The sequence below is a fragment of the Gopherus evgoodei genome, chromosome 15 (genome assembly GCF_007399415.2).
Source record: "Gopherus evgoodei ecotype Sinaloan lineage chromosome 15, rGopEvg1_v1.p, whole genome shotgun sequence".
In the NCBI taxonomy this organism is placed as follows: domain Eukaryota; kingdom Metazoa; phylum Chordata; order Testudines; family Testudinidae; genus Gopherus; species Gopherus evgoodei.
In genome coordinates this window covers 3,696,853-3,710,760 of record NC_044336.1, presented here as the reverse complement: position 1 = coordinate 3,710,760, position 13,908 = coordinate 3,696,853, and the positions used below count along the sequence as shown (strand labels likewise).

Here is a 13,908-nt window from a genome sequence, read left to right as displayed (position 1 = left end):
TGTAGAGTGGTATTTTTTAATGTGGAAATTTAAATCAAAACATAGTGCTGCTGTATGTTTTCATTTTGTGGTGATCCTAGAGCTGTGGAGAGGTGCCAGAGGCATAAAACAATAAATCTGTAACTCAGCAGCAACAGGCAAAAGACGTTCATGTCTAGGGATTTTGTTCAAACCAATTTATCAGAATTATTGATAATTATTTGTTTTATAGTGGCATCTTGAAGCTTTCAACCAAGATCAACGCCCCATTGTGCTAGGGCTTGTACCACACACATAGTAAGAGAATCCCTACCCTTAAAGGGTTACAAGACAGACAGAGGTCAGGAGAAAGGAAGGATTATTGGCCTGATTGTACAGCTAGGGAATTAAGGCACAGGGAAACAAGTGACCTGCCAGAGGTCAGACAGGGAGTCTGGAAAGCCAGGAATTGAAGCGGGGTCTTTCCACTTGTAAGCCACGGTCTTACCCCACAAGACCAACCTTCATCTTTCAGAGCTCACTTATGAACCTCTACTTGTCTGCACAGGCTGCTCATGAGTTGCTACACTCCCTCCAGTGCAGACATGCAGGCAGTAGGAAGGCAGTGGTGGAGCAAGGTTGGAGCTATGTCTCTGCCTCCTCCCTCACCCCACAATATCACATGGACTACCAGAGCCAACGCAAAGGGAGAAATAATCTGCATCAGCAAAGGGCTAGCATGGACCATTTTCACCTTGAAAAAGGGGGAGACAGGAACCAGACCGTGATGCTCACAGTCACAATCTGACCCCCGCCATGCCAATTGTATGGGCTAGACTGTGAAGTTACAATTGACTCTGGCTTGTCATTTGAGTTCTGGAGATTGTGCTAGTTCCAGTAGACCATCCCCGCAGTTTGTGCCTACACAGAATGAAGGGACAGGTTTTCGGTGCACAGGAGTCAGGGCCGGCGCTTTCATTTAGGCAACCTAGGCGGTCGCCTACAGCACAAGGATCTGGAGGGGCGGCATTTTGCCGCTCTCGGCGGCAATTCGGCGGCGGGGGTCCTTCCGCGCTCTGGGTCTTCGGCGGCAATTCTGCGGCGGGTCCTTCACTCGCTCTGGGACCCGCCGCAGAAGTGCCCCGAAGACCGGGAGCGCGGAAGGACCCCCCACCAACCCACCGCAGAATTGCCGCGGAAGACCTGGAGTGCGGAAGGACCCCTGCCTAGGGCACCAAAAACCCTGGCGCCGCTCCTGACAAGAGTATAGAGCTGCACACACTCATGCAGAGGGCCTCTTTCCCCATTGTTTTTATTGATCACTAAAGATTGGATTTGCTTCATCTTTGTGGTTGCAAGGGATGCAGCAAAGAGACAATCCCTCCCTGCTACACTTTCTTTGTCCTTGTCTACACCCAGAAATTACATCACCTGAAAACACGTTAATTTATATGGTGGTAAACACGCAGCATAGCCAGGACATGTAGCATTTAACATCTCATTGCCATGCGGTGGTTATCACTAGGGCCCATGCTCAGGTTAACCCTAGTCAGCTGAGACATTAAGTAGGGTAGTCCTTAGCTACATCAAGTGCTAACTCCTGGTTACCCAGCACAATGTTCTACACAATGTAATCTCCCAGGAGAGACAAGCCCTGTGACAGGACCAAAGGTAATCACAGGCCTTGGGCTCAGGGCACTTTAGGACTGACTCCCTACTAGTGTCCTCAGGTGCAAATCACTCCAAAAGAAATGCCATGGTTGAGAAGGTTTGGCATGTCCATTGTGCAGCATGCATGCCAAGCAGCTCTGGGAAGGATTGTGCCTCCTAAAGCACTACACCCTTTCTCCCCTGCTGCAGCGACTCCTGGGGCTTTACAGCTCCAGCCCTTCCCAGCACAAGGCAGTGTGCAAAGCACACAACCTTTGAGAGTCTGCATAGAGCACATCTATAAATCAGATATATGAAATGTGTCAGATATCTGAGTGCCATACCTGTCCAGACAGTCAAACCACTTAAACGCCACCAAATCCTAGATGTGAGCATGAGAGCATGGCAAGAAAGCAGCAATAATCATGACAGGGATCATATAAATGAACACCAAAATATATACATAGCAGCAATCAGAACCCAGAGTCTCTTCCCTTCTAGTAATGGGTTTGATGACAACTTGCGAATCAAAAATCCCCCAGTAAATTAACTTCTTTCTATTATAATAAACTGAAAGCTGCTGCAAATTAAATTTTAAATTAAATAAAACCTCTGGTATAAATGAAACAAACTCTGAGTGCCCACCTCTCTGAACAGTGCTCCATAAAACTGAACAATATAGGGGCAGTCACTACTTCGCATCACTACATCCAAGTCCATTAGAAGCTGTTTCTGTTCCTTTTCATCCACTGTTGATCGAATTCTCTGGAAGAGTAAGGAATGGCAGAGGTTTTATCATTAACGTGCTACTATTACATCATCCTCAGCCAGTTCACGAGAAACCTGCCAGGACCCGTCCCAGGGTGGTGCATGTGGTCTCAAAGACATGAAAATAACAGGCTTTGAAGAAGTAGACCATGTTTTTAAATGAGAAAAAAATTGCAATTAATATAAACCTAAAGCAAGTTAGTTCAGATTATGAAATCTCTGGCCAAATTTTACTCCAAATCTCAGCATTATCAGGTGGAGCATCAGTAAGCAGCAAAGGCAATCAAATATTTTCTTTATCCTCTTTAAAACCTACAGGAAAACAATATTCAGATTTTATGTTCAAAGCAATGTGCAGTGGTGAGTTAGCCACAGCTCCCATTGATGCTGGGACCTGAGCACTGCTTTGAAATGTAACCCTCAAATATATTTTATTACTAAAGGAAGGAAATTAAGATGAAGGCACCCCCTACACTGTGCACCCATCACAGAGTGCCTACAAGTTTTTCAGACCAGTTTTATGCCATGATTTATACTGTACATGCTAGGCAGGCTAAAAGACCAAACAACTATGCATTTCTTGCCTGGTAGTAGCCTCTAAGTTAAAAATAAATAATGGTTTGCATTCTAGATAAAGTTTTCCATGCTCAGTTTCTGCCTGAAGACTTTTGTTTTTCAAAAGCTTCAGCAAAAACAGTGCCACTATTTTCCAGCATGAGACGGGGGAAGGGGAGGGAAAGAGACAAAATTAACATTATAAACCAGTTCTTGCCAAAACTTGTAGAAAAAACTGTGACTCTAGAGCATCATCCTACCAACTCTACTGAGCATAGTGCTCGCAACTAAGTGGAGACATAGACGTCAGTGAGACAACTCATTAATAAGCACTACAGATGGTTGTAGAGTTTTCAGGGTCAGGCTCTTGTACTGCACTATTTGAGAAATAATGTATGATCATCTAATTGCAAACTGTCTCGTAATGATACATACACGGGGCAGAGTAGCTGTTGCATGATTGTTCTTACCTTTGACATTTCCTGATATTCTGAGTGCTTCACCATGGCCTGGTCCACACTACAGCGTTAAATCGATTTAACGCTGTACCCGTCCACACTATAAGGCACTTAAAATCGATTTTAAGGGGTCTTAAAATCGATTTCTGTACTCCTGCTCAACGAGAGGAGTAACCCTAAAATCGATATTACTATATCGATTTAGGGTTAGTGTGGACGGAAATCGAAGTTATTGGTCCCATTCTTTTACTGAGCTACCCAGAGTGCACCACTCCGGAAATCGATGGTAGCCTGGGACCATGGACACACACCATCGAAGTAATGTGCCCTAGTGCGGACGCGTAAAATCGATTTTATAAAACCTGTTTTATAAAATCGATTTTATTAATTTCGATTTTACTCTGTAGTGTGGACGTGGCCCATGTAGCCTTAAAGTTCTAGTAACTTATGTTTTAGACTAGAACAATAATTCCTTCCTTTCCCAACAGATCCTACAGCACTCTGGAAAATTGGCAAGCTACTTGCACAGCATACACAGGAATCACTTCACACACCCCTCCAATGCAGCCAAATGGGTGAAATACAGCTATTGTAGGCACAGAGAATGGATGGCTTGGGGGATTAGTAATGAAGCTACAGACATTTTCATGTCTAGGTCACTGGTTCAAATCTATCTGACAGCAGTTCAGTGGTGTATGTGAAATGAGTTTGGTGAGTCTGTTCCATGCCTCATCAAATATACACATCACAGAGGACATGACTACAATATACAGTATGCTGCCCCTGCAGAGATGCCAAGGGCTGAAAGAACCTAACATCTCCCTCAAAGCAGGGGGGGAAGGCAGACTCTTGGGTGGTTGGGGTCTCAAGAAGCTTGCAGTACTGCTGCTTTTGCTTTTAGCTATGGTCTGGACAGAGGACATTAGCAGCCAAGACCATCAGCCTAGCATCTTTCAAGAACACTGAATGTACTGAGCTCTTTGTCTGGACAGCTCCTGTTTCAGAAAGCTTTTCACATAGAACACTGCCACACGGCTGGTCGTCTCCATCTGGAACACTCTACAAAGCAGATGAACAGTGGGGGCTCGGAAATTAGCTTTTCTCCAGTTCGAAACCTTGGCATCTCCCTCGACTCAGAAGCCACCTCCTCTGCCCATATCTTCCTTCAACAATGCTGCCTCTACTCCACATTTGCAGAACCCTCATCCATAGCGCCCATCCCCTTTCAATAGTAGAACATTCTTCTCAATGGGTCCTCAATTTCTCCTAGCTCCAGCATTGACAGAATGCTGCAATCGGCCCTCCCACACCTAGAAGAAAGCTGTGCCACCACATCACATACAATAGCACTGACTTCCTTTCATTTCAGGATCCAGCCTAAAATTACCATTCTTGTTTTTAAGACCTTTTCTGGATTCTCCCCAGATACACAGTGTTCTCTCCAGTCATCTAGTACTGGCCTCTCCCTCTTCCCCTGCACAATCGCATCAAGGCTAGTGCAACAGTCTCCTCCTCTACAACTCCTGCCATCCCTATATCTCTCTGCCTCTGGCCCTCCACTACACTTCAAACTTCAGTTCAAAACATCTCTTCTCTCCCTTGCCATTACCTCCTCTGCTGTTATTTATCACTTACCACTGTAAAGCACTTGAGAATATAGTTTATATGGAAGATGCTATTATAACAATAAACTGAAATGAATGTCAAGACCAAGAAATCACACCGCTCAGTCTTTTCCAAGTACATTCTGACTGGGAAGAGAGGAGGAGGAGACAGACAGCAGGCCCAGAGATGAGAAAGAGTTCCAGTTATACAGGAGAACTCTTTCAAACAGACACAAGAATTACAAGAAAACCCAAGAAGACAGCATGATATCCTCAACTAATGCACCTGTGTGGAGTGCTGAGGAAGACCTGATGGTGGAACTAGTAAGAGGTCCCATACAAAAGTGCTGGAGACTGAAGATAGGTGATCCAAATAGGGGAAAAGCATATGTTGCATCCAGCACTGCTGTGGGCTCTGAGTGGGTCTGGCCAGAAAGAGATGGTATTGTTTAGCCAACATTCACCAGGGACATTCCACCACAGCCCAGTGACCCTGGTTAACTGGCTAAGGAGCAAACATTTAGCAATGTAACAAGAACACAAAAAACTGTTGGAATAAGCTGTAGAATCTTGAGTGATCAGCAGCACCTCCCCAAGAGCATGTGAAGGTTGTACAAAAACACTGCCAGCTAACACACAGACCACAAGTACAACATGCTGCAGCCTCTCCCCTAGAGAAAATCCTCCAAAGCTCAAGAGTAATAGAGAGCAAGGAACAAATAAATCCAGTACAAGCCTTGTGGATAGAAGGGAAGTGGTAGGCCTGGTATATCTTGACTTTAGTGAGGCTTTTGATACTGTGTCATATGACCTACTCATAAAGAAACTAGGGCAACTTAGCCCAGATAGAGCTACGATAAAGTGGATGCATAATTGGTTGGAAAACCATTCCCAGAGAGTAGCTATCAGTGGTTCACAGTCAAGCTACAAGGGTATCACGAGTAGAGTCCTGCAGGGACTGATCCTGGGTCTGGTTCTGTTCAATATCTTCACCAATTATTTAGATAATGGTACACTTATAAACTTTGCGGATGATACCAAGCTGGGAGGGATTGCAAATACTTTGGAGGATAGGATTAAAATTTAAAATGATCTGGAAAAACTGGAGAAATGGTCTGAAGTAAACAGGATGAAATTCAATATGGACAAATGCAAAGTACTCCACTTATGAAGAAACAATCAGTTGCACACATACAAAATGGGAAATGACTGCCCAGGAAGGAGTGCTGCGGAAAGGGATCTGCAGGTCATAGTGGATCACAAGCTAAACATAAGCCAACAGTGTAACACTGTTGCAAAAAAACTGAACATTATTCTGGGAGGTATTAGCAGGAGTGTTGTAAGCAAGACATGAGAAGTGATTCTTCTGCTCTACTCCACACTGATTAGGCCTCAACTGGAGTGTTATGTCCAGTTCTGGGCGCCACATTTCAGGAAAGATGTGAACAAATTGGATAAAGTCCAAAGAAGAGTAACAAAAATGATTAAAGGTCTAGAAAATAAGACCTATGAGGAGAGATTGAAAAAACTTAGTTTGTTTAGTCTGGAGAAGAGAAGACTAGGGGCTGGGGTGGGGGGACACGATAACAGTTTTCAAATACATAGAAGTTTTTTACAAGTCAGAGGGAGAAAAATTGTTCTCGTTAACCTCTGATGACAGGACAAGAAGCAATGGGCTTAAACTGCAGCAAGGGAGATTTAGGCTGGATGTTAGGAAAGATGTCAGGGTAGTTAAAGAAATTGCCACAGTAGGTTGTGGAATCTCCATCATTGGAGTTTTTTAAGAATAGGTTTGACAAAAAACAATCAGGATTGGTCTAGTTATTACTAGGGCTGTCAATTAATCTCAGTTAACTCACTTGATTAACACAAAAAAATTAATCGCGATTTATCACAGTTTTAACCGCACTGTTAAACAATAGAATAGCAATTGAAATTTATTAAATAGTTTTGGATTTTTTTCTACATTTTCAAATATATTGATTTCAATTACAACACAGAATACAAAGTGTACAGTGCTCACTTTATATTATTTTTATTACAAATATTTGCACTGTAAAAATGATAAACAAAAAATAGTATTTTTCAATTCACTTCATTCAAGTATTGTAGTGCAATCTTTTTATCGTGAAAGTGCAACTTACAAATGTATATTTTTTGTTACATAACTGCATTCAAAACCAAAACAAAGTAAAACTTTAGAGCCCACAAGTCCACTCTGTTCTACTGCTTGTTCAGCCAATCTCTAAGAGAAATGCGTTTACATTTACGGGAGATAATGATGCCTGCTTCTTATTTATAATGTCACCTGAAAGTGAGAAAAGGCATTCGAATGGCATTTTTGTAGCTGGCATTGCAAGGTATTTACATGCCAGATATAACTTTTAGATAATGTTTTCACCTCTTAGCTCAGAGAGCCGAGAAGCGATTCATATGCTCCTTCATGCTTTGGTCACCGTTCCAGAGGACATGCTTCCATGCTGACGATGCTCGTTAAAAAAATAATACATTAATTAAATTTATGACTGAACTCCATGGAGGAGAACTGTATGTTTCCTGCTGTTTTACCCGCATTCTGCCATATATTTCATGTTATAGCAGTCTCAGATGATAAGACAGCACATGTTGTTTATTTTAACACTTTCACTGCAGAGCTGACAAAATGCAAAGTAGGTACCAATGTGAGATTTCTAAAGATAGTTATAGCACTCGACCCAAGGTTTAAGAATCTGAAGTGCCTTCCAAAATCTGAGAGGGACTAAGTGTGAAGTATGCTGTCAGAAGTCTTAAAAGAGCAACACTCTGATGCGGAAACTACAGAACCTGAACCACCAAAAAAGGAAAATCAACCTTCTGCTGGTGGCATCTGACTCAGATGATGAAAATGAGCAATGTACTAACAGATAAAACACAAAATGGGGAACTAGTTGGTCTCTGTTACAGACCCCAAATCACACAAGGGGACAGGATGACTGGCTCCTGATGCACCTATCTATAATGGGTAAGAAAAAAGCTGCGAGATTTTGAGCGACATATGCTGGATGTCTCATGCTGCCAATATTAAAACATTCTTAGAATTTCTAAATATAGACGACAGTTTCCTAACTCAAAAACTGTTGTATCCAACATGGGGGAATTCTATATTAGATCTCATCTTGACAGATAAAGAGAAACTGACCACAGAACTAAAAATTAATGGTAACTTAGATACAAGATCTCATGATCTGATCACATTTATAATGTGCAATCAGAATAATGTCCAGATAAGTGATATATACCCTTGATGCTTTAAAAAGCCAATTTCACAACACTGAAAAAAATTGTGAGCCAAATCAGCTGGGAGGAAGAAATTATATTAGAAAAATGTGAATGGTGTTTGGGAATTGTTTAAGAGCACCTTACTAAGTACCCAAAAGCCACAATTTCACAATTGAGGAAGAAAGCTCTTACTGCTTAAAAAAAAAAATGTAACAAATGGAATAGCAGGGAAATGGATAATAATAACTATAAATCAGATGATAGGAACTGTGGAAAGTTGATAAGGGAAGCAAGTGCAAATCTCTGGCCAGCAGAATTAAGGACAATAAGAAGGCATTTTTAAAGTACATTAGGAAAAAAAATTCTGATAATAGTATTGGTCCATTACTAGAATTATCATTAATAATGAAGGAAAGGCAGAAGTGTTCAATAAATATTTCTGTTCTGTACTTGGTGTAAAAACAGATGATGTAGCCATATCACATGATAACACTCTTTTCATTACACCAGTATCTCAGGAGGATGTTAACCAGCAGATACTAAAGTTAAACATTTTTAAATCAGCAGGTCCAGATAACTTGCATCCAAGAGTTTTAAAAGAGCTGGATGAGGACCTTGCTGACAGTTAATGTTGATTTTAAATAAGTCTTGGAAAACCAGAGAAGTTCCAGAAGACTGAAAGAAATGTAATGTTGTGCCAATATTTTAAAAAGGAAGTATTTCTTTACACAACGCCAGAGGATGAAAATGGGTGGGGTGTTAGGATATAGATATTCAGGCCATTTGCAAAAGCCTATACTTTAAGAATCTAGGTGTATTCTTATCACTAAGCAAGTTACAGAGGTATAAAAGAAAGAATCAAAATCACTGTCTAAGGGCCTTCTCTTACTGTGACAGTCTGAGGCCTTGTTCTTAGGCGAAGCCTTTGGCTAAGCAGCAGAGGCCAGCCATAAATTGGGAAATGTATGGTCACATCCTTACATTCCAAACTAGTCACATTGAAATAAGGTGCTATTGGGCTGTTAGGAATACAATCCTGTCTTGATATTCCTATCACCTCCAGAGAAAGGGAAGAGCCTAGAAGATGTAAAAGGAAACTTAGTTTGAAAGCATCCTGTCTGGCAAGAACTCACTTATCAATAGCTGGGACATGAAATCCTCATTTCTGTATTGTTCTATCACTGTAGTATCCACTTCCCTATTGTTTGTCTGTATAAGCAGCAAAGAATCCTGTGGCACCTTATAGACTAACAGACGTTTTGGAGCATGAGCTTTCATGCCTCTGACGAAGTGGGTATTCACCCACGAAAGCTAATGCTCCAAAACGTCTGTTAGTCTATAAGGTGCCACAAGATTCTTTGCTGCTTTTACATATCCAGACTAACATGGCTACCCCTCTGATATTTGTCTGTATAGTCTCTGTCTCGTTCTGTAATTGTTTCTGTCTGCTGTATAATTAATTTTGCTGGGTCTAAACCAATTAAGGTGGTGGGATATAATTGGTTAAATAATCATTTTACAATATGTTAGGATTGGTTAGTTACATTTCAGTAAAAAGATTGGTTAAGGCAGTGGTCTCCAAAATGGGGGGCGCAAAAGGATCCTTGGGGGTGTGCGGCAGGAGGAGCGCTTTTTTTTTTTTTGCTTCGTTATGCGGGAGTCCAAGCGGCTATTTTGTTGTTGTTGTTGTTGCTTCGCCAGTTCGAGTGGGATTCCGAGCTGCTTTTTTTTTTTGCTTCGGCGAGGCAGGGGGTGAGTGCTCAAAAAATTTTTACTGATGGGGTACACAATCAAAAAAGTTTGGAGACCACTGGGTTAAGGTATAGCTAAGCAGAACTCAAGATTTACTATATAGTCTGCAGTCAATCAGGCAGTAAGGGGGGGAATGGCAACAGAGAATGGGAGTGGGGGAATTGGAATCACGTTTCGCTAAGTGGGGGGAATGGGAACAGGGACACAGGCAAGGCTCTGTGGTGTCAGAGCTGGGAAGGGGGACACTGAGGAAGGAAACTGGAAACATGCTTGCTGGAAGTTCACCTCCATAAACATCGAATTGTTTGCACCTTCAGACTTTGAGTATTGTTGCTCTATGTTCATGTGAGAAGGACCGGGGGAGTGAGAGGGTGAAGGAATAAGCCCCCTAACAGTAATGGTCTCAAGTTGCAGTGGGGGAAGTTTAGGTTGGATATTAGGAAAAACTTTTTCACTAGGAGGGCGGTGAAGCATTGGAATGGGTTACCTAGGGAGGTGGTGGAATCTACTTCCTTAAAGGTTTTTAAGGTCAGACTTGACGAAGCCCTGGCTGGGATTATTTAGTTGGGGACTGGTTCTGCTTTGAGCAGGGGGTTGGGCTAGATGACCTCTTGAGGTCCTTTCCAACCCTGATATTCTATGATTCTATGATGTTGTGAATGCCAAGACTGTAACAGGGTTCAAAAAAGAACTAGATAAATTAATGGATATTAGCCAGGATGGGCAGGGATAGTGTCCCTAAACTCTGTTTGCCAGAAGCTGGGAATGGGCTACAGGGGATGAATCACTTGATGATTACCTGTTCTGTTCATTCCCTCTGGGGCACCTGGCACTGGCCATTGTCGGAACACAGGATACTGGGCTAAATAGACTTTTGGTCTGACCCAGTATGGCCGTTCTTATGTTCCTATATAATAACATAGATAATTATAGGCCTGTCAAGTCTGACATTGATCCCAGACAAGATCTGCTGAAACAGTACTCGATTACTAGAGAATTAAAGAAAGACGACATAACTAATGTCAGTCAATGGGTTTACAAGTTTGGTTGATAAAGATAATAATGTTAATGTCACATTTGACTTGGTACCGCATGACATTTTGATAAAAAAATAGAAAGATATAAAATTAACATGACACACGATAAACTGATTTAAAGCTGGCTAACTGACAAGCCTCAAAATGTTACTCTAAATGGGAAATAATCATCCAACAGGTATGTTTCTAGTGGGGTTCTGCAGGACTGGTTCTTGGCCCAACACGACTTAATATTTTTTTAAGAAATGAAAGAAAACATAAAATCATCGAGGATAAAATTTGCAGATGACACAAAAATTGGGGGAATGGTAAGTAACGAAAAAGGCAGGTCATTGATACAGAGCGATTTGAATCACTAGCACTAAACTGGGCACAAGCAAACAATATGTATTTTATTACAGCCAAATGTAAATATATACATCTAGGACTAACAAATATAAGCTACACTTACCAGGCTGGGGAACTCTAGCCTGGGAAGCTGAGAGCCTGAAAGAGACCTGGGGGATTCTGGTGGATAATCAGCTAATATAATGCTGTGGCCAAATGAGCTAATGCAGTCCCTGAATGTAAAAACAGTGGAATCTCAAGTAGAAGTGCAGAGGTTATTTTATCTCTGTATTTGGCACTGGTGCGACTTCTGCTGGAATATTCTGTCCCATGCCGCTGTCCACAATTCAAGGATGATGATAAATTGGGATTCAGAGAAGAGCCATTAGATCGACGAAAAGATTAGAAATACGCCTTATAGTGACTCAAAGAACTCAATCTATTTAGTTTAACAAAGAGAAGATTAAGGGATGACTTGATTACAGTTCATAAGTACTTACATCGGGAACAAATATTTAATAATGAGTTCTTCAATCCTGCACCAAAGGGTATAACATGAGCTAATGGCTGGACAATGCGCTAGACAAATCAAGAGAAAGGCTTATGGATAGAGAGCTCACCTTCCTAACTGCTTGCAATTCTAGGAATTTGTTCTGATGAGCTTCCTGGGACAACCACTGACCTGGAATTGAGTGGGGCCTACCAGGGCTCCCTCAGTGGTGCAGAAGATAATTGGTTTCCTGATTCTAGAAAGCTCTCTTCTAAGAAGGAAAAATGGAGAAGCCCATGGTGCATGTTTTTGTTTACTATGGTATTTCTCTTATTTTTCCCCTTCCCCCCTCTCTTCCAGTTACCCACTTGGGGTGCTACTTTTTTCTTTTGATCAAGGTACACAAAGGCATCATACTGAAGGTTTGAACGAACTGCCTCAGAAATGGTAGAACAACACCCCATTCCGCCCCTCCAATGTACTAAGCTACCCAGCCTCACAGTTTTAAAGACTGCTGCTTCTGCAGCTACTGCATTGCTACTGTCCCAGGCTCTGCCGTGCCCCTTGGAGAGACATGGGAACACATTTATATTTTTTATTTACTTTTAAACATATATATGCAGAGGATCATAAGGAGAAAAGAGGGAAGCAGAGCTGGGCATGAGCACTCATGCTGAAGTCCTCTGCACATGCAGTAATGCTCTGTGAGCTTTAAAGCCTTGCTGAAGTGTTTTTACACCTGTGCAACAAAATGGTGCACCATCCTCCCTTAATGCTGACATTTCAGTGTAGAATCACAGCCTTTTGGATTGTCCATTGAAACTGGCAGGCTGATGGTGTGAGCAACTAAACAGCCTCAGCAGTAATACTTAGATGAAAGCTGCTTCCAGGCTCAATAAAATGGTTGGCTAAGCCAAACTAGCATGCATGAAAGGAAACTAAAAAAAGAAAAAATTAATAGTACCTCTGCCTGCAGATACCAGCTATTTTGGTGGGTACTGGCACATGCAGGCTGGCAGGACAGGCTAGGCTGCTCTGCTGCTTTGGTAAGAAAAGCAGCAGGTGTGGCTACCTAAGGAAGGCCAAACAGAAAACAGGAGCTCTGCTGACACTGATGGGCTAGCAGTATGAGCTAGACCACTTTGCTGCATCCCGCAAAAAAGAAGACTCAGAGAAAGCAGTGGTAAAATGGAAGACTGAGGTAGGCTAAACTTGAGACAGCTGGGGAACAGTGGGCTTACTGGCACCAGGAGGCTAGTAGTATTGGCTGCACCACTCCGCTGACTCTCTGAGGAAAAGCCAGTGAAAGAAGTGGAAAATGGAAGGCAAGGCCTTGCTGCACAAATAACCTGTCTGAGGGAAGCTGAGAGGAGAACAGGCTCAGTGCTCAAACCCCATAGTGCCCAAATGTAAAAAACAGGGAGTAAATATGGGGAAGCTGAGCCACTGGAGTAGGGAAACTCGGTTTGTTTGTTTATTGGAGTCTGTAGGAGTCAGACCTGGCCTGGAGGTCAGAGAGATCCACTGAGGGGACGGGGGTTCAAAATAGCTACCATAATCAGAATTGGCTATGGCCCTTCCTGAAACAAGTGGGGCAAAAATACCTGGTTACCATGTCAGCCTGAAAGGGATGGGGGGACTAGGTCCTGCGCTATGGATTTTTCATGCCCCTCTAACGACCAGCCTCCCACAGACTTTAAGGTCAGAAGGGATCATCATGACCATCTAGTCTGACCCACTGCAAATTGCAGGCCATCCACCCACTCCTGTAATAGACAACTCAACTCTGGCTGAGTTATTTAAGACCTCAAATCACGGTTTAAAGACTTAAAGTCACAGAGAATCCACCATTTACAGACACATTCCTGGGAACTTTATTTCACTCCAGTCAGAACAGAAGACAACAGCCATAGGTCTCTGGCTTGTTACTTCCAAAATGTTATGTTCTGCTGCTAAATGACCAGCCCACACAGCTGAAAGCTTGTCTGCTACATCACTGCTGTTGGAATCGATGCTTCATCTTGGCCTGAAACACCAAGCAGCTAGGAACA

General features: G+C 42.4%; 1 protein-coding gene across 9 annotated transcripts in view; it reads right to left on the bottom strand.

Annotated features, from left to right (window-relative positions):
• MAP2K4 (mitogen-activated protein kinase kinase 4) overlaps positions 1–13,908 on the bottom strand; it is a 187,177-nt gene that overhangs the window by 58,962 nt on the left and 114,307 nt on the right. For all 9 annotated transcript variants that reach the window (XM_030534445.1, XM_030534448.1, XM_030534446.1 and 6 more), the window contains one exon: positions 2,254–2,373. In XM_030534445.1, coding sequence (XP_030390305.1) covers positions 2,254–2,373 — 120 coding nt within the window. The remainder of the gene's footprint in view (positions 1–2,253; positions 2,374–13,908) is intronic.